Below are 24,056 nucleotides of genomic sequence, written 5' to 3'. Positions count from 1 at the left end.
ATAGGAACAAAGAACAGCAATGCCTCTTGCAAGACACAGCAGTTTCTCTGAGGAAAAGCATGTTTGCAATCCCAATGAAGTTGCCCAGAAACCAGGCAAGGAAAATGATGTAACAAGGCTCTCCAGTTGTCCAAAAGTGAATCACAGCCTCCACGACAGCTCCCCCCCTCCCCTTTTTGCTGACTAATACCTGACACAATGGGCCCCTGGGAGGAACGGCACAGGAGAGCCCTTTAAGTGGTGCCTGGCTCCATATCAAAACCACACAGAGGCTGTCTGGGACCTCCATCATGGGGAATTCCCCTTCTCCATGCCTAAAAGTAAGCTCAGCTGGGCCAACCTTCCTGCAATTGGGGGATTGCAGGCACAGAGCTCCTGCTCTAAAGGGCTCTCACTTCCCCCCAGCCCCTCCAGGACCCAGCCTGGTGAGTAAAGCGATGATCTTTTCGGTGCTAGAGTGCCTGGGATGGAGCGAGGGGAAGGCAGGCAGCTTCTGGAGCGCTGCAAAACCAAGTCACCCTTTTTGCTCCTCACAGAAATAAGCAGGGTTTTGTTATTTCATGCAGGCTGAGGCATTAATTTATAAACAAGGTGTTTTCTGGTTCTGTGGGACTGCATTTAGCTTTGAAGACAGGTTTTCTGGGGGCTTACAGAACAGCATTGGGCCTCTCATTGAGGTAAAACGAGACTTTCAGGAACAAAAGGGAAGATACTGGGTACGTGTGGGGTCCTGCTGTCTCATCTCCAGCTGAGACTTCAGACATGAGCACAAACAACTCATCAGTCTCACCAGCACTGAGCTCTCATAACCCAGCCAGGCTGTCAGGGTGACGTCCTGCTGCCAGTGAAGGGCAGTCAGGAAAAGGAGTTTCTGAGGTTTTCATTTTTACGACCCAAAACATCAAATTCCCAAGAAGTGGTGGAGCTATGTGAATACAGCTGAATAAGAAGCCAGGACTGGGGCAGCTGGAAACAGCTTGATCTCCAGTGAACGAGCTTGATGAACCCAGCACCAGGTCACCTAAGGAAGACATTTCTGGAGTACTGGCAAAGAGCAGCACAGCTGCTTACAGTGAGATTTCTTCGCTCCCGGTTCGCTGCTTTTATTTACACGTGTATTTTATAAAACCCCACCACCTTCGCTTTGTGGCAAAACCAACAGAAGAAAGAAAATCTAGCTGTTGAGCGACTCCCGAAGCGCAGAGTGAACCCAGGTGTTCCCTGTGCTTGGTGCCCCTCTGGCTGATTTCGGTGGTTCACCACGGCACAATTCCAGTAGCAGCACAGAGGAAAAGGATCCGTGGAATTTCCTCATTTAACATTAACGTCGAGGCTCGGTGGGGAATTCTCCTTGCCTCAGAGGAACGTCAGCCTCGGCCGGCCGGCAGCACCACGCTCCTCCTTCGCGGGGCCGAGGCCACCAGAGAGCTCCAGCACAGCCGCCCCTCAGCCATTGCTCCTCCACGCCGGGGGCACACGAGGGGCCCCCCTCGGCCCCGCCATTTTGTGTCTGCACAAGCCGGGGGAGCCGCTGCAGGGCTCGGCCTCGCCGCTCCTCTACGAGCACAACCTCCCGCAGGAATAACGTGTAGGCCGGCTTATACCGCCCCTCAGAGCCGGGCGAGACTACCGTGCGGCCCCAGGGAACCCACAGGAGACACAGGAACAGACGGCGACTCCGCCATCACAAACACCCTCCTCACCACCTCCCCGCCCTCCCCTTTATACCCCCCGCCTCGCGCCGATTGGCTGCGCCGCCTGTCCGTCAGGCTGGGAATTTCCCGGGGGCGGAACCAGCCCCGGCGCTGGTGGCGGAGCGGAGGGACCCGGACCGAGACCCCGATCGCGACCCTGATCCCGGCCCCGACCCCGATCCCCACCGCGATCCCGGCGGCGGCCCCGCCGTGAGGCGCACGGCAGGTGAGCTCGGATCGCTGCGGGGCCCTGCCGCCCTCGCGGACAGGAGCCCTACGCGGGGCACCGGGGTCTTACCGGGCACCGGGGTCGCGCCGCCGCAGCCAAGGGGGCCCGGGCCGGAGGGAACCGCCGGGATCGGGGCTGCGCGTTGCCCCTATCTGGCTCATTCTCGGGCTCCGGGTGGTCGCGGTGAGACCCCGGAGGGGGCCAGGGCCGCGCCGTCCCCCGGGGATTTGTCCTGGAGCCGCCCGGTGTCGCGGGCTGTGGCGGTGATCGTGCCGTGCCTCAGTTTCCCCTCTCCCGGCCGGGGCGGGGGCTGCCGCCGCCCCTCGCGGGGGCCAGGCTGCGTGTCCGTGTTCCCGGACTCCCGCGGGCAGAGGAGGAGGCTCGGCGGGGTGCGGGTGGGGGTCCCGCAGCCCCCCGGGCGGCGCTGATGGCCCGGGGCGGCCCCGCTCCTCCCTCGCCCCGCCTTGCACAACCCCGGCGTTTCCCCGGGCCCGCGCGGCTGCCTCCCCGCTGTCCCCGGTTTGCCGTGCCCCCCGGGCAGGGCCGGCTCCTGGGCCCCGCCGGGGGGCTGCGGCCTCCGGGACCCTCCTGTCCGTGCTGTTTTCCTTTCCCTTTGACTCTTTACCACCGGTCCAGCCGTGTGTGTCCGCATCGGATGATGATCCAGAGGCTGGAATAGCTGGAGCAGGGATGGCAGCATCCTCCTCTTTTGGGAGGGAGGTACAGCTTGTCTCCCCCTTTTCCCTGCCTCAGTTCCATCCTAAGATCCTGACGGAGGGCAGAGAGAAAAGAAAAATAGAAAAAATGCTGCCTGTCACTGCTGCTTTTGGGTGAGAATAGCTCCAGATGGGACTCATGGGGATCTACAACCTCTCAGAGATCTGGCTATCCTGTTCCTATGTCCCTGGCACACAGGTTGCCCCTTGTATCAAGAAGTCAAATGCAGCTTTTTCCCTTGAGCTGGTTATTCCCATCATTTGGATGGGTTATTCCCATCACTTGGATGGGTTATTTTCACCACTCGGGGGAATGGGAGGTGTTGTGCTGGCACAATCTCTTTTGGAGTGCACATTTCATGGAGAGCTGTCGGCTGAAGCATTCCGGAGACTGGACTTGGGGCACTGGCATGAGTTCTGGAGACAGGAAGGCTCCAACCGGGCACGTCCTTGAGAGCTATCTCTGTGGGGAGGTGAAGGAAGCAAGAAAAAAACAGGAGAGCCTTTTTGCTGCCTTTGGCATCGTTCCTGGGTCTGCAAGAAATCCCACGACGCCCTTTCGGCCCGACCTACGCCAGACAGACCTATTTAGCACAGGGCCGTGGGTTGTTGCTTGCCAGCAGCTGGTACAAAACTCTCTTGGGTGGAGGAAACCGAACCATCCTCTCTTGTGGCATTGCAGATTTTGTTTTAAAGCAGCAGTTCTTACACTTTGGGTGGCACTTTGCTGGTATAGCTTTGTGGTGTCACTATCTACTGCCGGCTTGGTTGTTGCCTGCTGAAGCACACCAAGTTGGACAGGAGTAGCTTGGAAGCAAGAAAAAGGCTACAAGGAAAGGGGTGGCTGTGCCTTGTTCTGCCTTAGAGTGCTGTGACAAGCAGCCATGATGCTGCTGAGCTCTGCAGGGAGAAGTGGAGCAGGCAGGATGAGCCAGATGTCTTTGCAGCAGAAGACAGGGTTTTGCGTAAATCCCCCCGCCGTGCTGCCACCAGAGCACCACCACCGTGCCTGGCTGCTTGTCCTGCCTGCATTGAAGCTTGGGCCCATCCCAAGAAACTCTGCAGCTGTGCGTGGTTACCTGTGTTTGTAAACCTGGCAGAGCCAGGGAAATGCTTCATTTTCTTTGTGAGCAGCCTCATCAGAAGCAGGTTGTTTTGTGAAGCCTCTTCGGGAGGTGGGTTTTTCGGGTGAGAGTGGGCTTTCTTGCTGGGGGACATCTTTAACACCTGCTGTGTTTTGGGTAGGGTTCTTGCCTCTCCCACCCTCTCTTTGTGGCTAAACTGGCTGAAAAGGAGCACACTGCAAGTGGAGGTTCACTTTGAGACCTGAGCCTTGCAATGCCTGCTTTCCTCTTCTTTTATTACTCCCAGCTCAGTGGACTGCAGTGCCCAAAGAGTCTCATTATTGCTGCCTCCTAAGGCCATCTCTGCTTTTGCTTCCTGCAAATGAGACCAGTCCAGCAGTCCAGGAATTGTTGTCCCTTGTATGGGAAGCTGCTGGAGCCCTGTAGAAGAAAACCAGTCTGGGGGCTACAGTGTTTTCCTGTAAAATGATCAAACAAACAAAAAGAAATCGTTTTATGGTGTCTATCAAGTGGCTTTTGCTTTCCATCTGAGGAGGCATGCTGGGGACCCAGCAGCCCCAGTCATGGGAAAATTATGCTGGCAGCCTGCAGGGATTTGCTTTCACCTCCTGTGATCCTGGTGCGGAGGAGGCTTCCTGTGAATACTGTGCACTGGAGTAAGGAAAACCCCCTTCTCCTTAGGGCTGGAGAAGGATGGGAATTGAAGAGCTGCCAAGCCTGCAGCTTTGGGAGACTGCTCCCCACCCTGGGGTCACTGCCCAGAGCAAACCCCCAGCAGTGCCAGCCCCCTCCTGCACAGGCTTTACAGCCTTGGTGTCTTCAGTGTTCAGTAATTTTAAAGTAGGAATCACATCCTTCTGCCACTTCTGCATGGCTGGTACAGTGATGGCTGTGGCACTGGTGCGTGTTGTTCTGGGTGACAGCAGTGACAGCTCCAGCTCACTCCCAAGCCACAGCACAGCTATTTAAACACCACTCTGCTTTCATCTCTGCCCGTGAGCCTCGCCTGCCCACCCACACTCTCATTCTCTGCTTTTGCTGAGTTGCCATAAAAATTTGCTACCTAAAGGTCTTGGTGTCCCGCATGGAACCAGCGACGCCCACGGGTGCCCGTCTGGCAATCTCTGACAGCAGCTGGGCATGGAGCCAGCGAGCTGCAGCCAGGGAGCCATGGTCTGAGCTCTGAGCCTGGTCCTCAAGGCTGTGAAACACTGTCAGAGCGTCTTAGAAACTGTTGACTGGCACAGAGGGAAGTGTTTTCTGGTGGTTTGGTGGTTTCTGCTGGCGTTTGTGGTAGTCCGTGTTTTCTTTGTGTATCCAACCACCGTTAGGTGCTGGTGTATGGTCCCCTCTCTCCTCCTCTTGTGGTTTTATCGAAATGAGATTTTTCACTTTAAATCTCACCTGTCAGAACTCTTAAGAAAAAAAACAACAACAACATAACAAACCAAGACTGGGATCAGTGACTTGGTCTCATGTCCCCAGGGTGACCTCTCTGTTCCAGCGGTGCCTTGCAGAAATTGGTCTGTGCCTCCACCCCAGGAAAACCCACCCTGTCCCCAGTGATGGCCTGGAATGCTGTGGAAGCCCCTCCCTCTCGCTGGCTATTGTTCGTTGGTGAATTTGTGGTTAGTCTGTGCTTCCGTCAGCTGGAGATAGTCCAGTTCCTCTCCCCAGCTGTTGTTTGAAAACAGCTCCTGTGGTCCCTTTGCTACAACCTCCCTGGTAGGGTTCAGACCTTGAGTAGAGAAGTTCTTGATAGAATCTTGAGAATAGGGAATATCAGAGGCTTGCAGTGGCTCCATCCATCTGGGAGAATATGGGATCCCTGTGAGTGAGCTCTGCTGTTTGGCAGGGTGGTCAGTGCAGCAGGACGCTGAGGGATTCCTGCAGGGGTGCACAGGGGACAGGTACCTCCCATGTGCTATGACAGAAGGCAGAAAACCTCCAGGTTTGAGGTCTGGCAATAAGAGAATGAGGACTGGTATTTCAGGATGCTTCCAAGCCACATGGGGAGATGGTACCACAGGAGAGGGCAGCTCTTCCCTCTTCTTCCTCCTCTCCCTACCTTCCCTGACACACATCTGGGCTCATCCTAGTGCAAGATTCAGATGCCCCACAAGATGGTCACTGCAGGGTGGGTTTGGTACCCAGCTCCTCCCAGAGCCCCAGATCTGGAGCAGCATGTGGACAGCAGTGAGAAGCAGGCTCAGGTCCCCAGCCAGGTGTGACGCCATCCCCATCCTCTGCCAGGCTGGCCAGGTGATGGCATTTCCCAGCTGTAAGGGTCCCACTGCGCTGCGTGCTGGGCTCATCCAACCTGGCCTTGATCACTTCTAGGGATGGGGCATCCACAGCTGCACTGGGCGCCCTGTTCTGGTGTCTCATGCCCTCACAGTAAAGAATCTCTCCCTTATACCTAACCCAAACCTGCCCTCTATTTAAGACTGGCTGTGACAGTGCTGCCATCGCTGGCACCCACAGCCCTGGTTCTTCCACAGCTTCCTGTCAGCTGCTCTGGGCTCCAGGAATAGCCTCTTCTCAGCTCACCCCATACCACCACAGTTGGGCAGTTCCAGCTGTTTGGGACAATGTCACTGGCTCTCCATGGGGGGCTTGGCAGCACCCACAGAACAGGATGATGATGAGACACACCAGTGCATCTCCCAGAAGCAGAGTGCTGCTGAGGCCAGGCCCAATTCCCAGTCGCTGAGGCAGGCGTTAATTGCTGCTCCAGTTGTGGATGTTGCCAGGTGGCAGTTGTCATCTGGAAAGTCCCTGCCGCTCCCTGGCAGGCAGGTCATCCTAACTGGAGAGCAGCCTGCATCGCTCATGGCATGAGCATTAGTCTGAGGTTGAGACAGTTTCGGACACAGGATACCCCCTTGGCCTTTCTAAATGCCTCCTCTCAGCCCCTTCCTGCTTTCCAGCTGTCTTGGCTGAGAGAAGAACAATTTTTGGTGCTCCTGTTGTGCCCCCAGGGAGCATCTCAGCTTCAGCTGGCACCAGGACCTTCTCAGCTGCTGCTCTGCTCTATGTAACAAGCTGGCATCGGGGGGGATAGTTCTGATAAGTTGTGCTGTGATTCACAGCTGCTGCTTTATCCCCCCAGGAGATGGGTGAGACCTGGAGCCAGGATCCTGCCAGCTGTCCCCAGGCCAGACTGCAGCAAGGGGGAGGCCTTAGGCCACCCGCCAGTGCAAGGAGTTGGAAAAGCAATTAGCACACTGCTTGTGGATGTTTTGTCTCCTTGAGCTTTGCTCCCAGCCCAGCACCTGCCCGGATGTTTCCTGTGCCCAATTCAGGAAGCTGTCCTTCTGGAAGCCAGTTTTTCTGGCTGAGCAGGAGGACAGAGGGGGTCCCTGCCTGGCTCCTGGGGCTCATCCCCCAATACAGCCCAAGCTTCCCCCCAGCTGCTGGTTAAGGCTTTTGGAGTTGCAGACACTGCCCCTCCCCAAACAGCCCCTCACAAGCCTTTATGCACCCCAGAAATACTATATGTTGACAGAATGACCTGGTGACAGTGCTCAGGTTTTCTCTGGTGTGGGTGAATGCTCCTGGGCTTCATCTCCATCTCTCCAGGGATGCAGCAACCAGGGATTGCAGCCTTCTCTGTGACTCCAGTGCCCTTTATGGGTGAGAACCAGCCCCAAGTGGGGCTGCTGGTGATGCCTCCTCGTGTGACAGTTCTCATGGCCGTGAGTCACCCTGACACGTTTGCCCCAAGCAGGGCTGGAGGGGGAAGTGCCTTCACCTGGGTCACTTGTTGGCTGGCTGGCGAGCAGTGGGGCACCAGCACAGCACCCCAGACCCCCACACGGCTGGGAGCAGGGGACTGTGGCACCATCTGGAGCCAGAGGAAGGTGACACTGTGCTCCATTGCCTTGCAGGGATGCCTGGCTGGGAGGTAGGCGACTGAAGAGCAGGCATGGAAGGGAGAGGACCCTATCATATCTATGACCCTGGTGGGGGCTCAGAGGAGAATGGATCCACGGCCTTGGAGCGGCTGGTGGAGGAGAATGCCCGGCTGAAGGAGAAGATGCAAGGGATCAAGTCTATCGGTAACTGCTGTGTGCCAGGGGCTGAGATTTGCCTTTGGGGCAGCCAAACCTTTGCCCACAAAGCCAGAGATTTCTTGTTTGGTTGAGGAAGGGTTCTGGTAGAAGCTGGGGTTCTTGGCACTGGGGCAGCAGCAAAGTTCTCCCTGTCCTGGAGGGTTGAGCAGGATGTCTGAGCTTTTTCACATGGTGATGCAGAGGGAGCAAGAATTTTGCTGAACTTCTGAGGTGTTTTATGGCAGAATAAATGGCTGGAAAGAGAAAACAAGTGCTGAAGGAAGGACAGCTCCTTGGAGGTCATAGGTGCTGGGATCTGTTCTGCTTTTGATAAAAATCCCCACCTCCTGCAAGCCCTGTTGGGCCAAAGGCTTTTCCCAGGTGTTTCTCAAGGAACCTGATGTTGAGTGCTCCCTGCGGCAGCAGGAACATGCCAGTGTTGAAATGTTCCAGCTGAGTTGTGCCACCCTCTTTCTTCTCCTTGTCAGCCTTCCCCCGCTCACACCCCCAGTTTTGCTTTCTGTCTCATGAGCCAGCTTCCTCCTTTGAGTCCTGCTTCTGCAGCTGAATTTCCACCTGCCTCGTGATTCCTGTTGTGTCACCATGCCCTTACCTGGGACAAGGACTCACTGGTGTCACAGCAGCCCCCTCCTCATCCAGGGAGGATAGCATTGTTCATGCTAGACCCCAAAGGGGGAGGTTGGACCTCTAAGTCCACCACCCAGGCTTAAATTTGTCTCCTCTGGGAAAGCAGAGGAGACCTGTGAGAGCCACAGCAGCGCCTTCTGCCTCCTGTAACCAGTCCTCTATATGTCAGCATGAGCATTTCTGAAACCAGTGAGCCACTGATCCAGCTTTGCTGTTGGATTTATCCCAGAATAGTTGTTTCCAGATGAAGAAGGACTATTCTGGGCACTGCTCCAGCCAGACAGGGTTTCTGGTGCTGGTGGATGGGGCTATAGCAGGACAGGCCCTAGGGGAAGGAGGCTGAGAATCCTTCTGTTGCCCACAACAGGAGAGCTTCTGGAAGAGTCCCAGGTGGAGGCATCCAAGCTGAGGCAGAAGGCAGAGGACCTCGTGAAGGACAACAAAATGCTGATTGGATCATCTTCCTTGGAGGACTTGGTGGAAACTGGAGGTAGGAAATGTGAGGCTCATAGGAGAGGAATAACCTGATGGCTCAGAATCCTGAGCTTGGGGGAAGGGAAAGGCCGTGCAAGAGACTTTAATGAAGGTTCCTTGCAGCCATGTCATCTCTGGAATGTATCAAACCACTGCCATCCTCTCTTCTAGAAAGAGGTTTCTGTCCCACCCCCATAAGTGGGCTGGAAATCATCCATCAGTACCTGACCTTGCAGGGATCTGCTGTCAGCATCCCTGTGCCAGGTGGAGAGAGACCCTGCTCTCCAAAAGGCTCATGCTGCATCCTCTCCCCTCTCCACAGCCGTCGGCCCTGACCCCAGCTTTGCACGGGCAGCCCCAGGCAGTGCCCAGCCGGACGTGGAAGCACGGAAATCACCCCCAAGTGTGAGTCTGCTGAATGTGAAAGCTGCTGCTGGCATGGCTGAACGGGGAGGCACTGTCCATCTAATTAAAGCAAAAGGAGGCAGACCTTAGCCTTTAGAAACAGGGGTGAACCTGAAAGGAGGGGTCAGCTTCCCTGCTGTACACCTAGTTGTCCCTCTCTTTGTGTGGTGGGCATCTTGAGCTGCCATTCCCTGGGGAGCTCTGACCTGGCTGCCTCCCCTTGCAGGGATCCTCCTCAGAGTTTGAGATCGTTGCCATCGAAGTGCAGGGGTTTCCCCAGGAGAGCAGGAGAGCGGTGAGTGGCCCTGGTGCCTGCAGGGTTTGGTGCTGGTGGGTGAGGAGTCAAGCCAGTGTCAGGGGTTTGAGGGTGTGCAGGGCTGCAGTTCTGTGCCCAGGCAGGCACCAGCAGGGCTGGCTGACCCATGTCAAGGCAACCCTTGGGCAAATCACAGAGGAGGGATAAACTGGGCAAGGGTCTTCCCCCAAACATATCTGGCCTGGCTGGGCCTATGGGCGAGGGGCCAGTGAAGCAGCCCCAGGCAGATGGGGACACCAATGTCTGCAGATGCCACATGACAGGAAGAGCTGTAACAACTCGAGTAGCTGTCAAGGATGCTCTGATATTTAGCTGGTGACCTCACTGGGTGGGAGGACCAGGCCTCCAAGCCCTTTAAATGCTGACAGGGTCTCCCCTAGCCAAAACAGCTCTGTGTGCTCCATTTGCTGCCACCTGAATTGTCATTGCCCCATCCTGTCCTGTTCTGGTTGTTTGTGTGCTGGAATGGAGGGGTGAAAGGAATGGGGAGCCCAAGGGGAATGAAATCAGCTGGCACCACATGGTACCAGTAAGAGGACATGCTCTCGTTGCCCATCTCTGTTCACATTGGCCAGAGATGCTCTTTGAGGAATTGAGTCTTACTGGACACTCCTGAGGTGCAGCTATGAGGTGATGGAGAAGAGAATGGGATCTGCTTGGCCACCAGCAGCTGGTTCCTGAGCCAAGTCCAAGTCCTATGCTCACACCTGGATTCTCCCAGCTTGGGTCCTCACTGCCTCCCTTGCCAGCAGACATGGGTGGGAGGAGCTGGCTGTTTCGTGCCCCACACACACCCTCCCACAGCAGGTCTGGGGCTGTAAACTCCGGGGTCAGGGTGCTGGGGACACACTGTGCTGCCCTGTGGTGCAATCTGGGACATTCTGACAGGCAGCAGGTGAGTCAGTGGGGCTGGGAGCAGAGCAGGTGTAGGTGTGCCAGCACATCCGCAGCTCCTCCCAGCAGTGCCATATGTGCCAGCTGTTGTGCCAGCAGCACCTCCTAGGCTATGGAGGAGTTAACCAACCACATCATAAACCTCTTGGGGACACTCCCCATGGGCAGGGTACACCCTGACACTGGTGGGTGTGCCCTGACCTGGGCTTTCCCAGACATTGTTTAAATCCCATGCATCACCCACTTGGCTGTCACTTGCCAAAGGGCTCGAGTTCCTGGTGCCTGGCGTGCCACAGCAGCAGGGAGCACAGAAGTAGGACAAGTGGAAAGAGGACATGGGAGTTGGGGTAAGACCACCACCCCTTCCAGCACAGACCAGGGTGTACGTAGAGAGGACAGTCTCAGAAGCTGGGATTTTTAGTCTTGGTGCAGATGGGAAGAGCTCAGGTGGAGAAGAGACCAAGGGTGGAGATACCTCCGTTGCTGTCAGCGATTTGAGAGTGTGTTCTGCTCAGGCTGCCAAGGGGCACAGGGAAGCCATGAGCTGCTGCTATGTCCTCCTCCACCCGGGGACTCGGTGTACCATATCCAGCAGCTGGGAATCAGACCTTTACAAAGCTGACACAGTTTTTCAGCATACTGAGGTGCTGCAGAGTGTCTTGGTGCTGGCCCAGCTCCCAACCACAGCCACAGATGGGACGTGAAGTTGATTTTCCCCAAGAGGAATTTTACAATGCTCCTTTAACTGGTCTGACCACAACTGATCCCCTCCCCATTCCCAGGATTTGGAGCAGCCACCGAACGAGGATGCCAACCTGCTGCCACAGCTGCAGCAGCTGGAGAACACGCTGAGTGGCTGTGCCAAGGAGGCCAGTAAGGACCAGGTCTTTGTGCGCATGGGCTACATGGCCTCCGAGCTCAAGCGCTTGGCCTCCAAGGTGCACAAGAATGAGCAGAGAACATCGTTCCTGCAGGTGAGTGAGGCCTGGCACTGCATGGAGATTTTCCCCCTTCTGTTTTTTCCCACCAAACCCCTCCTGCCCATCCTGAGGTGGACACCCAGCTCCTTAGTGTGGCTTGGTGGGAGGTGTGGGTGGCTGAGGGCTGGTCATGGTGCTCACACTGCCGGTGTTCACCCTCCAGACACTGTGTGAGACACTGCACAGTGAAAACAAGGAGCTGCGCACCAAGCTGGAGCATGACCTGGAGCAGAGAAACCAGGCTCTGGAGAAGCTCAGGTGAGGGTGGGCTATATGGATGGGGACAGTACTGCCCTGGAAGCTTCTTCTTTCTGACCCATCTCTTCCTGCCTACAGGTGTGAGAACCAGGAGCTCCGGAGGATGGTCACGCTGAGCAGCCAGGACAGTGGGAAGAGGGAAGCTGCTGAACAGGTGAGGAGGCAGCATCACCTTGGAGAGGACTGGGAAGGAGGCAGGGAGCCTGCTGACACATCAGCAAAGATGGCCTCATTTTAATCGAGCCCCCAGTTTGTCTCAGTATGACCAGCAGGACTACTCAGGGTCTCAAGGGGATGGAGGAGGCAGTGGGAGGGGAACTGGCTCGAGTTTAGCCGGCCTTGGGCACAGCTTCCACAAAAGCCCTGAGGGTCCCCCCCGTGCGCGTCCAGCAGAGCGGGGCCATGGTGGAGAAGGCGCCGGGCAGAGAAGAGCTGGAGGCCAAGGAAAAGAAGGTGAAGATCCTGGAGCACCAGCGCAGGGAGGTGAGGACCAGGCTGGGAGGGAGGCACCACTAAGGAGGCGGGGAGTGGGCAGAGTGGGCACAGGGCTGGGATGGCACCGAGAGACTGTGGCAGGGCTTCAGAGCTGCAGGAAAGCACTGCTGGAGCTGGGATCTTCATCCAGCTGGTCCCCAAAGTGCTTTCATGACAGGAGTCTGCTGGGGACCACCACAGCTGGTTCATAGCAGAGTTTGGGCTCCTGTTCAGCCATCCCTCTCTCCCTGCAGCTGCTGGAGGTGAATAAACAATGGGATCAGCATTTCCGCTCCATGAAGCAGAAGTATGAGCAGAAGGTAGGGCTGGGTGCCCAGGGCTGGGTGCTTGGAGGGCACATTCCTGCTGGGTGCTGCCTGTGGGGATGCAGAGGAGATGGTGTAGGGAGGTTTGGGGGCTGCCTGTGTCTCCTTTTCCCCAGTGTGGGTCCTTCCAGGCCAACGCCCCCACTCCCTCCTGGCAGGTCACGGACCTACACCAGGAGCTGGCTGAGGCCCGCAGGGCAGTGACCGAGCTGGAGTCAGAGCGGGAGCAAAAGCAACGGGATTTTGACCGCAAGCTGCTCCTGGCCAAGTCCCGGATTGAAACAGAGGAGGCAAGTCCCTTAGGAAGGGTGACAGGGAGCTGCCAGCCCTGTCGCCCTGCCCTGGCTGATCTCCCCCCAACCCTGGGTCCTGCAGGCGGAGAAGGAGAGGCTGGCCATGGAGGTGAGGGACCTGCAGCAGAGGATGCGGTTCCTGCAGGAGCAGCTGGCTCCGGTCACCAGGCAGCGGGAATACCAGGAAAAGGAGATCCAGAGGCTGAACAAGGTGGGGGCCAGGGCACAACCCCTCACTGCAAAATGTCTTTTAATGTTCTCCAGTCTCTTCACCTCTCTCAACTCCAAAACTGACCCTGATCCCCCACTCTTGCCCAGGCAGAGACCTGTGTCAGGCCCACCACTTGTATGAGGCCCACCATATCCCTCTGGGCTCCAAGGAAGGGGGGTTTCAAGGAGGGTCTGTTGTCCTTCTTGTCTCTGCACAGTTATACCCACTTCCCACGCTGGGCACTTGCCTGGGGTCCTCCGGTGACATCATGGGCACTGAACTTGCCCTGACCCTGCTTCCTCCTCTTCCTCTGTAGGCACTAGAAGAGGCCCTGAATGTCCAAGCCTCTCCACCACCCATCTTTGCCATGGAGCCGGCAGGGAAGCTGCCACAGCAGGAGCTGCTGACCCAGAATGAGCTACTTAAGCAGCAGGTAGGGCAGGACATGGAGCCACTGGAGACAGGCAAGGAAATACATGTCCTGAATCTCCACAGCAAAGAGCCCTGTGTGCCAGCAGCAGCCCAGCAGCCGGGCAGGTGTCAGTGCTGGGGTGGTGGGGGTTGGGGACCCAACTCAGCATCCTCCAGGCATTCATCTGGAAGGACCTCAGCCATGGGCCATCGAGCCAGCCCATATGCCTGGGGCTTGGAATGGCTGGTGGACTCAAGGATGGCAGCACAATGATGGGGTTGCTTAGGGGAAGGTGTCTGCTCTCAGCCAGGTGCACCCACATTCTTCCTTCCTGTCAGGTGAAAATTTTTGAGGAAGACTTCCAGCGGGAGCGGAGTGACAGGGAGAGGATGAATGAGGAAAAGGAAGAGCTGAAGCAGCAGCTGGAAAAGCTGCAGAAGCAGTTGGTCCTCTCCAACAACCAGGTGAGCAGTGCTGGGTGCTACGGGCAGCACTCTGGGAGCCCCATGTCAACCCCATGTGTCTTGGAAATGCTCACCCTGTGTCACAGTCCCTGTACATGCCTAAGAGTAGGGGCTGAAGGAGACAGGAAAGTCAGAGGGGTGTTTTTCTGCTGCTCGTCACTGCCGCAGCATCTCCTCTTTCTGAACCTCTCCTGGGGATGTGATGGGGGAAGACAGGTGCAGGAATTCCCTAGGCCATCCCTAACCCATGAAGATGGAGGGTGGCAGGGTGGGCTTGGCACTAACCCCTCTTCCTCTCAGCTGCGAGCCTCCAAGGATGACTGCCAGAGGGAGAAGGAGGAGAAGGAGAAGCTGAAGAAGCTGCTGAAACAGCATAAACAGGTAGGGATGGGAGGAAGCCCTCCTTGGGCAGAGGGGCGGGGGGCTGCAGGTAATGGGTGGTGGTGGGAGTGGTGGTGGGTTGCCATTGGGATCTCCCCAGCATCTGTCCTGGCTCCTTGCAGGCTTCTGGAGAGAGGCTGCATGCCGAGCCAGGGCCAGGGCCACTGGGCCCAGCCTGCCCCATGTACCAGTACCAGTACAGCCCCCCCATGGCTCACCCCATGTACCACGGCTACGATGAGTGGCAGCAGATCCGATACCCACCAGCCATGCCGGGCGAGCACACTCAAGGACAGAACTTCCACCATTTTCCCCCGGTGAGACTCTACCTGTGCCAGCAGGAGGGGGAGGAGAGGGTGACATGTGGGTGGGTCTGGGACTCACTGCCCTCCAAGGTCATGGAGTCCCAGAGCAGGGAGCTGAGCACTTCTGTCCTTTTGGCATGTGACTGCTTAGTCCTTTCCTCCCCTTCCTTCTCCTCCTCATACTGTCAGTCAATCGCAGAGTGCAGCCTCATGATTCACATCCCAGGTAATTCCTTGTTTTTGTTCCACCTCCTTCTGCAGCCCGAGTACCCCTGGCGCCCGCCCTGTGCCATGGCTCACAGCCAGAACACACAACAAGTGGCTGGGGTGAAACCAGTCCCCAAGGACTTGGGTAAGGCTCAGACCCTCCCTGACAGGGGTGCCCATTCTTCACCCTGAAACTTGGGGCAGTTGGCTAAACACATGGGGGAGGGATGGGGGCACAACTTTCCAGGCAGTGGCCATTTTCCCTTAGCCTCCACCTCTCATCAGCTGAGGGGGTGGTTTTGCCATGGGGTTGGTCCGTGCTGCATCCCTGCCAGCATCCCCACAGCACCTAAAGTCAAGCTGAGCCCAAACAGCTCATGGAGTTATGGCAGTTGATGCTCAGGAATACCAGCCATGCCATGGCTAGCATCCCTTCTGTGGGCCTTGTGTGAGAATGAAGAACTGTACTTACCCTGTGCCACCCCTCTCTTGTGTCTCAGAACAGGCAGGTCCCGGATTGCCCTAATGCCAAGGACCGGCCACGCTCCGACACCAGTGGAAGAGGAGTAGGGTGTGTGTGTGTGCCCGTGTGTGTGTGTCCAGGAGCTTCCTCCGGGCTGCCAATGCCTCTGCAAGGACATGTGCTGCACGTGGGGGACCCAGCAGCGCCTTTCCACAGGGAAATCATGAAGGAGGGACTAAAGGTGCCATCGTGGTGGCAGCCAGCATGGGGTCAGTCCCCTACAGCCATCCCCTTCCCCACGAGGAGCCAGGCCTGGCATCACTGTAGACCTGAGCCAGGTCTTCAGGGAAGAGGACCCAGTGTTTCCCAGGAGCTGTCCCAGTCCAGAGCCCCTGGAGGAGCGGGTAACAGCGGGGGCTCTCCCAGTGGTGGGAGACCCCACACTCGCAGGCAGGTGCTGGCCACAGCCGTGGCCCAGCCTGAGGGTGGTTGGTGTCTTCGTATTTATTTAAGGACTGAAGTGTGGCTGAGTCTCTCTGGTTTTGTCCTGAAAGCTGCTTCCTGTGGGGCAGCCTCTGCGTGGGCACAGGGAGAGGGAGGGATACCAGGGCTGTTGGTCTATGTGCTCGGGTCTAGCCATAGACACAGACTGAGTGCAAGGGGACCCCAGCCCTTGCTTGGGCACCCCAGGATCTATTGCCCCAAGTGCATGCCCCCCACCTCCCTCTGTGTGCTGAGCTCAGCCCCTCACCCTCCCCTCTTCTGCCTCCACCTCTGCCAGGGCAGGGAAGACCCTGCTGCCCCCTCTGCTTTTCCATGCAGCAGTGGCCTTGGGGACAGTCTTTGACATTGCACATAGCAAGTCTTGCTCCACGAAATAGGTCTGGAGGGGAAAAAACGAATACAACCCAGTTTCTGTTAAGCATGGCTGTCACAGGAATGACAGCAGGAGGCATGGGATTCCAGGATGCTCCGCACTGGGAGTTGTCCCTGGTCCCAGCCCCTTTTGCCCTCATGTCCTCTGCAGTCACTCCCCATCTTGTCCCCAAATACTGGGCTATGATGATAAGTCCATGTTTGTAGTTACTGCAGAAAAAAATTGAGTTTCTCCAGTCAGGCACTGCTACCCACAGGCTGGCCACTCTACCCACTGTGCCCCCCACTCTACCCCTCCTAGCCCTGGCCAACAAGTGGGGCTGCACATTTGCAGAGCCTTTATTTGGTGTTTCTATGGTGGGTGGCGAGGGGCTGGCCACCCCCAACCAGGAGAGCAGCACATCTCCGTGCCAGGACCACGGGCAGCCTGAATGCACTGAAGAGCTGCTCCGTGCTCGGCACGGTCAGGCCAGGCCCGCCCCAGCCAGGGGCTTTCGGGCCAAGCCTTCATGGAGATGTCGTCTCCTGCTCCAGGGACAGCCAGCCCCTGCATCCTCCCACTGCCCGGAATGGTGGAGAGGAGGGGGCAAGCTGGAGGCCAGGAGATGTCGCCACCAGGGGTGGAGGTGGGACACAGGGATATTGGAAGCATCTCACTGCCATCACTGAGGTCTCTGCCACGAGATTGTCCAGCCCAGCACAACTGGGCTGACTGGGAGGTGCCAGAGATGACAGCAATGGAGGGGACAGTGCGTGATTCCGGCTGCTGGGGAACATCTGGGGAGGGAGTGGAATGGGAAGCAGCTGGGGAGATGCTGGCTCTCGTGCCAGCGGCCCGAGGCCCTAGTGGTCCTACTCTTCATGTTTCTCCCTGCTGCCGCCGCCTAAGGTAGGTCACGATGTGATTCTTCACGGCAGCGATGTTGGTGCGATGGTACCAGCGCATGATGGGCACGCCCTCGGGGCTCACCAGGAACTTCTCAAAGTTCCACTTGATGTCATGGTTCCGCAGAGGCTCCCAGAAGAGCTTGTTGGGGTTCCCAAACTCCTCCGCCACCGGGGGACAGGCGTTCTGCAATGGGGAGCCAGTGCATCACTGCCTTGCCCCTCCAAAAAGCAAGGTGGGTGTGCCCCACTCATCTCCCCTTGCCTCACCCACCTTTAGGAAGGTGAAGATCTTCTGCTCCTTGGCCCCGTTCACATCCCCTTTCTGAAACAGCTGGAAATTGGGAACAAAGCCACCTCCTGGCCGGACATATCTACAAGGCAGGGAAACAGGATGTTGTGCAATGGACAGCTCTGTGTGCAGCATAGGGCTGGTGACAGGACCCCAAACCCCTTGTTAGGGGGCCAGAGCCAGCAGCAGCTGCAGCCTATGCTCCCACTGCCTGTCTGGGACCACAGCAGAGCTGGGGGAGGTGTCCCACAGCCCCCAGCACAGTACTCACTTAAGTGCAGGGAGGATCTCTGAGTTCTGGCCAGGTTCCTGCTTCCCAAATTGGTTGGAGGGGAAGCCAAGGACCACAAACCCCTGGTCTCTCAGTTCATCTTGTAGTGCATTCAGTTCTGCATGCAAGGAGAGGCAGAAGTGGGTTAGCAGAGGACTGGGCACACCTCCACACCTGCACTCTACCCCTGGGACCATTCCAGTCAGGCTCGGCCCTGGGGAGCAGTATTAACCCTTTCCCCAGCTCCCTGAAGCAGAATGCACCATGGAGACATGCCAAAGGCTGCACTCATCAGCCCTGCCCTGACCCCAAGGTGCCCATGCCCCTAAACCCTTACCAACATACTGCAGGGTCAGGCCTCAGTATGTGGCTACGTTGACGAAGAGCACTGTCTTCCCCTTGTACCTCTCAAAGGGGATGTACTCGTCCCCATCGAGGGTCAGGGCCCCGTAGCTGTAGATGGTGTCATTCACCGTGGGGTAGCAGTCCACCTGTGGGGTGAGAAGCATCCCGTGGGAGCAGGCTGGGGGCTGTCGGCCACCCCGCTCCCCATCCCCACGGCCAGCAGCAATGGGGCCAGCCCTGCTGCTGGCTGCGGGGACGGCTGCCAGCGTTGTGTCCCCTGCCCTGAATGCCGCTGGCAGCAGCCAGGATCCTGCATGCCAAGGTCGCGCTGGTGGGACAGGCGGAGCGGGACGTGTGGATGCACATGGGTCTGGCTGAAGCCGGGAAAATGTTTACCGAACAGGGAGCAGCAGGAGGGCGAGGGGCTGCAAAACAGCCGGAGTGTAAGGGAAGGCCAGTACCAGAATCCCGTGGGCAGTGAGCAGGACCCACCATCCCTGGAACCCCCGGGGGACGGGCAGTGCAGGGGGTTCCGGCGGGATGGGGGACGGGCCGAGAAGGGTCGGGCTGGAGCAGCCCCTGCATCCGGGGCCACAGGGGTTAACCAGAGGAGCGCATTTCCTGTCCCCACCAGGGTACCCCACCGGGGTACCCAGCCTCAGCCAAATGCCACCGGGGGGCTATTTTGGGAGCTGGCAAGAGGTGAAGTCACAGGGGCTGCGCTCGAGGAGTGAAGGCTCTGTGGAACTGTGGGGTCTCGGTGGCAAGGAGGGGAGCCTGGCTTTGGCAATGTCCCTGCTCGCTGGGCTGTAGGGACACGATGGGTTCCACACCTTCCAAACATGGGGAAACCCTCCCGGACATTGCATGGGAAAAAGTCCCCGTGCTCTGCCCCGGGGGAGGTCACTTGGGGAACCCATGGCTCCGTCCCCCTCTGTCCCCAGCCCCAGGACAGCGATTCTTGGCCCTTGGCAAGAACTAACTCAGAAAATCCCTCCGTGATCCAAGCACCGGGATTGGAGGGGGAAGGAGGGGGGCCACCGTGCCGCACCCCTGCTCCGGAGAGTCCTGCAGAGAGCCTTGGGAACAGGCGCGTCCCGAGGGTGTCACACAGCCCCTAGACCCCCCTGAAAGCCCCGGGGGGTGTCCCCCTCCTCTTACCTTCTCCCTCTCCTCACTTCGCCCCAGCTGGACGAGCCCAGCCAAGAAAAAGGGCAAAATCCAGCTGCTGCGGGAGCAGCCCCCCATGGCTGGGCGCGGGGTGCGGGGTGCCGGCACCCCCTGACAGCCCGCGGCGAGCGGCGGGGACAAGCGCCGCTGTCGCTTGCTGTCACCTCCGCTCCCGGCGGCCGAGAAATAGCGGCGGGGCTGCGAGGGGGGAGCCAATGGCCGGGGGGGGCCGGGCCAGGGCCGCGTTAACCGTGTGGGCTCTGGGACGGACACAGGGACATACGGACGGACACCGCCCGGGGGTGGCACCACGGCCTGGCGGAGACACGGGGCACCCACGGGGACACGGGGCAGCGGCATGTGCCAAGGGTTTATGCAACGTGTTACCCGAGCCGGGATTAAACCCGCAAGGTGGGGGGAGAGATATCGGGTGGGAGAGGGGGGGGAAGAAGTGACGGGGGATGGAGAGGGGCCAGGGTGGGAGAGGGGATGAGGGGCAGAGGTGTCTCGGGGGAGAGGTGCCCCGTCCTGTGCGGGCCACCCGGGCAGGATGACATTTCCCCCCGAGTGGGGTGTTGGCACCCGAGAAGCAGGGGCCAGACCCCCCCAGGAGCAGCCTCGGGGACGCCGGGCTGGGGTTCGGTGGGTGCCCCCGCAGTGGCTGCTCGGGCTGGGCTGGGGAAGGCTGATCCCGCTCCTCTCCTTTGTGCCCGGTCAATGAAGGCGCTGCTAGAGGCAGCGCTGGAGGAGGATCCTTCCTGCCAGGGGCTGTTCTGCAGCTCGTGGGCTGTGGCTCCATGGTGACCCTGCCGTGGTCAAGGGCAGGGCACTGCTGTCCCTTAGCCCTTGGTGTCCCCAGGGGCAGGAGTTTCCAGGGTCCTGTTTGCTTAGCCAAGGAATGTGAACATTTACCCTGGGCTATCTCCAAGGATAATATCCGTGGTGAGGTGTAAATTCCCTGAAATCCCCCAACAAAATTATTCGACATGAGAATTAACTGGCTAGAGAGGAACTGGGGGAGTTGTGGTTTTGGGGGGAGGCTGGCCTGGGGTGGAGGACAATATGGGGTGGCAGTGGATGAGCCCCGGGGGGAACATGAGTGCCAGCATGAGGTTTGGCTTTACTAGAAAGCAGGGTCAGCCCTACCACGATGCTGTCACTGAGCCAGCTGCTGCAGATGCCATCAACGAAGAGAAGTGTGGCCATAGGTTAAGAGAAAGCTGAGAGCAATCTCCCAGTCCGTGTTCCTCACCAGAAGGAACACCATGTCCTGGGAAAGGCTGATGTTGTGAGGCTCCAACTGCAGCCTCAGCTGGCGTAGGAGGGCTGGGGGTTGGGTACATCTCCCAGGCACAGAGAGAAGCCACGGAGCAGGGGGGCTGTGGGTCTCTGTCACTGGCAGCATTTCCCAGAGCTTTAAACCTGCACTGCTACTGAGGGAATGGCTTAGCCCTGCCCTGCCTGGACCCCAAGCAGGGTGGGGTGTTTGCCCAGGTCCAGGAAAAACCCTCAGCGTGCCCAGCCACTGCCTGGGGATTGCACAGAGCCCATCACAACATGCCAAGAGCCAGGCCAGCCACAGGGGTGCTCCAGTCAACTCTCAGGGATATGGCTGTGAGTGGAGCGAGGTGGCTCCTTGCCAAAACCTATAGGAGCCAATATCTGGGGTTTGACCCTCCCCACCTACTTCCCAGGCTCTAGGGAGATGCTGTGGTGCTGCAGATCCTGGCCTGCATGCTGCCTGCACATCTCTGCATCTGCCTGCAGCCAATAAGGACCAGTTCTGTGCTCCCCAGCACAGCTCACACTTCTGACCCTGACCAGAGCTTGAGCCACCTCCTGCAACAAAGCTGGGACTGACTGTGCTCCCTGCCCCACTATTTCCCACCACAGGAACAGCTACCCACATCTAGCCATAGGGGTGTGTGGTAGAGTGTGGTTGTGTCTCTTCCATGTGTCCTTGATCCCTGCCACAAGCAGTGAAAGTCTGAGTCACTGCCGAACTCAGTTTTCCTAAAACCAAAATAAAAATAAGGGACCTGTTTATCCAAGTCCCATCTCTTTGGGTCCCAGTGCTAAATCAGCCTTGCTGGAGGTTTGGAATGGGGAAGGATTTCGAAACACAGCAAATGGACTCCCTCTCTGTCACTGAGCTTCCCTGGCACCCTGGGCATGTCACTCAGTGTCCCCAGCGTGCTGTGCCATACCATGCTGGAGGCTGCATGGGAGAGCCAAAGGAGGTCGGGGGCTCCAGCAAGACTGTGCTGCTCCACCCTGCAGGCTTGGGGTCCCCCACTTCACAAAGCAGCCGTGCAGGATGGGCTGACCCTCGCACGAACCTTCCTGCTCAGTTGTTTTTCCAGCAGAGCCGGGCGGGAGCCAGCTCCCGCCTGCTGCAGATGTTTGGCAGGAGTCTGGGGCGGGAGGCCAGGCGTTTGCAGCTCCCCCGACGCCATGCTGCTGCTGCCACCAGCCTCCCTGGCTGTCCCCTGAGCCACGTGCCGGGGCTGCAGAGACCTTGTGCCAGGCTGCAGGGGCCCAGATGAGCACAGGAAATATGAAAGCAGCAGTGGGGACCATGGAGTGCTGCCTGCTGGGCTTGTCCCAGAGCTGACCGAGGAGTATTTTCATGCAGAGGGGCAGGGATGGTCCCAGCAGTGTGGCAGGACAGTGGCAGGGAGCTTGGGCAACAGCATGTAGCAGTGACCTGTCTAGCAGCAGTGCAGCTTCCCTCTGGCAGCCTGGCCTGGCATCAATCCCAGGGCAACCTCTGAACCTTTGTTCGAAGTGTGCAATGGAAAGCAAAAGCAAAGCAAGCTCTGCCAGGCAAGAGGCCCCAGCTCTTTGAGCACCAGGCTTCCCAGCCCGTGGCTCACCCAGCCCTCGCTGCTCTGCCCCAGCCCGTTTGCTCCCACACACTGCCCTGGTTCAGCAGCAGCCTCCTTGCTGGGCGTGGTGCCCAGCACCCTTTGGAGTGGAGGTCCCCCTTCCCGAGTGCCCCCAGAGCCCCCAGGCTAAGTGCTCTGCCCCCTCCAGCACTGCCATCCCTTCCTTTACCAGGGGAAGATTTTCTCCCTGTAGAAATGCCCCAGGCCAATTATCCCCCCCGCCCCCTTCCTCCTGCAAAGGGAGGCTGCCCAGAGGCAAGGTGAGAGCCTGTGTCCCCTTCTCTCTTCTGGGACTGCTCCATCTGCCTCCCCCAGCAGCAGCCCCACGGGCCAGCAGCCAGCTCCTGCCACATGCCAGCACCTGCAGGGAAGCATCCCAGTGGGTGCTGAATCACTTCAGTGCCCTCATCACCCTGCCTGCTACAGCGTCACCAGAGCAGGACCTGCTCCTCAGCAGAAAGGCATTTTTCCTTGGCAAAACTCCATGCAAACGCTGCCTCCAAGCTCCAGCATTGTTCAGGCACTGAAGCCAGGGCCACAGGGGGATTTGGTTATCTCGTTCCATCCTGGAGGAGGAATTTCCAACTTGATAGTGTTGGAAATCCAGTTTAAATCTATTTTCCACCATCTTAATGCTTTAAAAAAATGTTGTGGCTTCTCCCTGCTTTACCTCTGCTGCCATTTAGCTCCATGTTTGTTGTTGTTATGAGCAAACCCATCTTTCCAAGGCCTTTCCTGGAAATGTTTGCCACGGGTTTGAAACTTCCCAGAAAATTTATACCAAGAAAGGAAATCTCTCATTTCCCTCTGCTGCTCTTGACAAGGGGAATGCAGAGGTGGGAACAGCCATCATATATGGTTGCATGGATGGGGAGGAGGTGTTCCATGCTTTTCCTCATGTTTTGCTCCAAACCAGGCTTCCTTCCCAAACCACTCCAATGTTTGTGGCTTCACCCCTATTCCTCTCATAACAAAAATGCTTAGCTTTTATTTCTGGTGCTGCTGGCCTTCCCCACAGTGTCCCCAGGGAAGCAATGCTGGGGTGGAGCACGGGGGAGAGCAGAGCCAGGGCTGCTCCCACCCTGCACATCTGTAATGTCCTCCGGCTGCCACTGCACTGTGCCAGCAAGGGAGGGAGAGAGGAAGAAAAACAGGAAAATAACTGGTTATTTGCCTCAAACTCTGCAACTCGAGAGGGGAAGAGAGAGTTGACAGCTCAAAACAGGAGTATGTTTTTTGGCTAGGCAAGGAATAAATGTCTGCTCCCTCCTAGCACAATCACAGTCAGTGGCTCTAGTGCAGGCACTTTGCTCCCCAGGGTCTGCATCCCTGTGCTAGGCCCCCTTCCCAAGGTGTTTGCCCAAGGTCCTGCTTCCCTGGGAACCTCCCGGCCCTCTGGCCCCACTGCTGTAACAGTGTGTCTTTTTGGAGTGCAGCTACAGCCTTTCTAAATCCCAGTCAGTCTCTCCACAGAGAAACCAAAGCAAACCCCAATCTGGTTGTTGTGGATCGAGTCACACAAGGATGGCACACAGGGTTTCCAACATTGCAGGGCTGGTTGCTCTTTTCAGCACAGAAAATAGGATTTAAACAATTCCCACCAGCATCACCGTAGTGTTTCCCCACATCCTTGCCTGATTCATCCTGTCAGTTTTGTGACCTTTCTTGCTGTGAGTCACCAAGATGTGGTTTCAGCCCCAGGGCTCCTGCCACACTGACTCGACACGAGGCTGGTGTGAGGGAAGTGGTGCCGGTCACCCGAGTGGGAATAAAACAGCCACAACCACTGTGAGAAAGTCCTGAGGGATCCCTCCCACCCACTGTGTCCAGACTAAGGTTTGCCCTCCTGGAGCGTGGGGCTGGGCTGGCAGTGAGCTTCCTGCTGGGCTCCAAGGCTGGACAGAACCCCAGGGACCTTGAGGCAAGGCTGAGAAGGGGGTCAGAGCAGGAAGGGTTTCTGGAGAGGCTGCAAAGTATCCCAGATCCTGCAGAGCCAGATACCACCCGTAGTGTGGACAGAGCTGCACGACACACTCACA

General features: G+C 57.8%; 2 protein-coding genes across 8 annotated transcripts; one reads left to right on the top strand and one right to left on the bottom strand.

The window, feature by feature from the left end:
- Positions 1–406: 406 nt before the first annotated feature.
- Positions 407–15,815, top strand: TNIP1 (TNFAIP3 interacting protein 1). Of its 7 annotated transcripts, none has more exons than XM_066329186.1 (18): positions 407–425; positions 7,615–7,785; positions 8,795–8,917; positions 9,224–9,306; positions 9,533–9,601; positions 11,299–11,490; positions 11,660–11,754; positions 11,833–11,908; positions 12,145–12,237; positions 12,483–12,548; positions 12,713–12,844; positions 12,930–13,058; positions 13,375–13,491; positions 13,809–13,934; positions 14,235–14,315; positions 14,438–14,632; positions 14,882–14,972; positions 15,333–15,815. In XM_066329186.1, the coding sequence occupies exons 2-18, from the start codon at positions 7,653–7,655 to the stop codon at positions 15,395–15,397; spliced, it is 1,866 nt and encodes a 621-aa protein (XP_066185283.1). In that variant the 5' UTR covers positions 407–425; positions 7,615–7,652; the 3' UTR covers positions 15,398–15,815. The 7 variants fall into 7 exon arrangements, with proteins under 7 accessions (XP_066185283.1, XP_066185284.1, XP_066185282.1 ...); XM_066329187.1 differs by lacking the exon at positions 407–425 and adding an exon at positions 1,782–1,920 and having other exon boundaries at positions 12,148–12,237; XM_066329185.1 differs by lacking the exon at positions 407–425 and adding an exon at positions 1,782–1,920.
- Positions 15,816–16,487: 672 nt separating this feature from the next.
- Positions 16,488–19,504, bottom strand: GPX3 (glutathione peroxidase 3). The gene is made up of 5 exons (XM_066329192.1): positions 19,121–19,504; positions 17,952–18,105; positions 17,615–17,732; positions 17,326–17,425; positions 16,488–17,238 (listed from the first exon to the last, which is right to left on the bottom strand). The coding sequence occupies exons 1-5, from the start codon at positions 19,487–19,489 to the stop codon at positions 17,026–17,028; spliced, it is 954 nt and encodes a 317-aa protein (XP_066185289.1). The 5' UTR covers positions 19,490–19,504; the 3' UTR covers positions 16,488–17,025.
- Between the last annotated feature and the right edge of the window lie 4,552 nt (positions 19,505–24,056).

This window comes from Sylvia atricapilla, chromosome 14, assembly GCF_009819655.1.
Source record: "Sylvia atricapilla isolate bSylAtr1 chromosome 14, bSylAtr1.pri, whole genome shotgun sequence".
In the NCBI taxonomy this organism is placed as follows: Eukaryota; Metazoa; Chordata; class Aves; order Passeriformes; family Sylviidae; genus Sylvia; species Sylvia atricapilla.
Note: the sequence above shows the minus strand (reverse complement) of the source record. Positions and strands in the feature narration are given on the sequence as shown.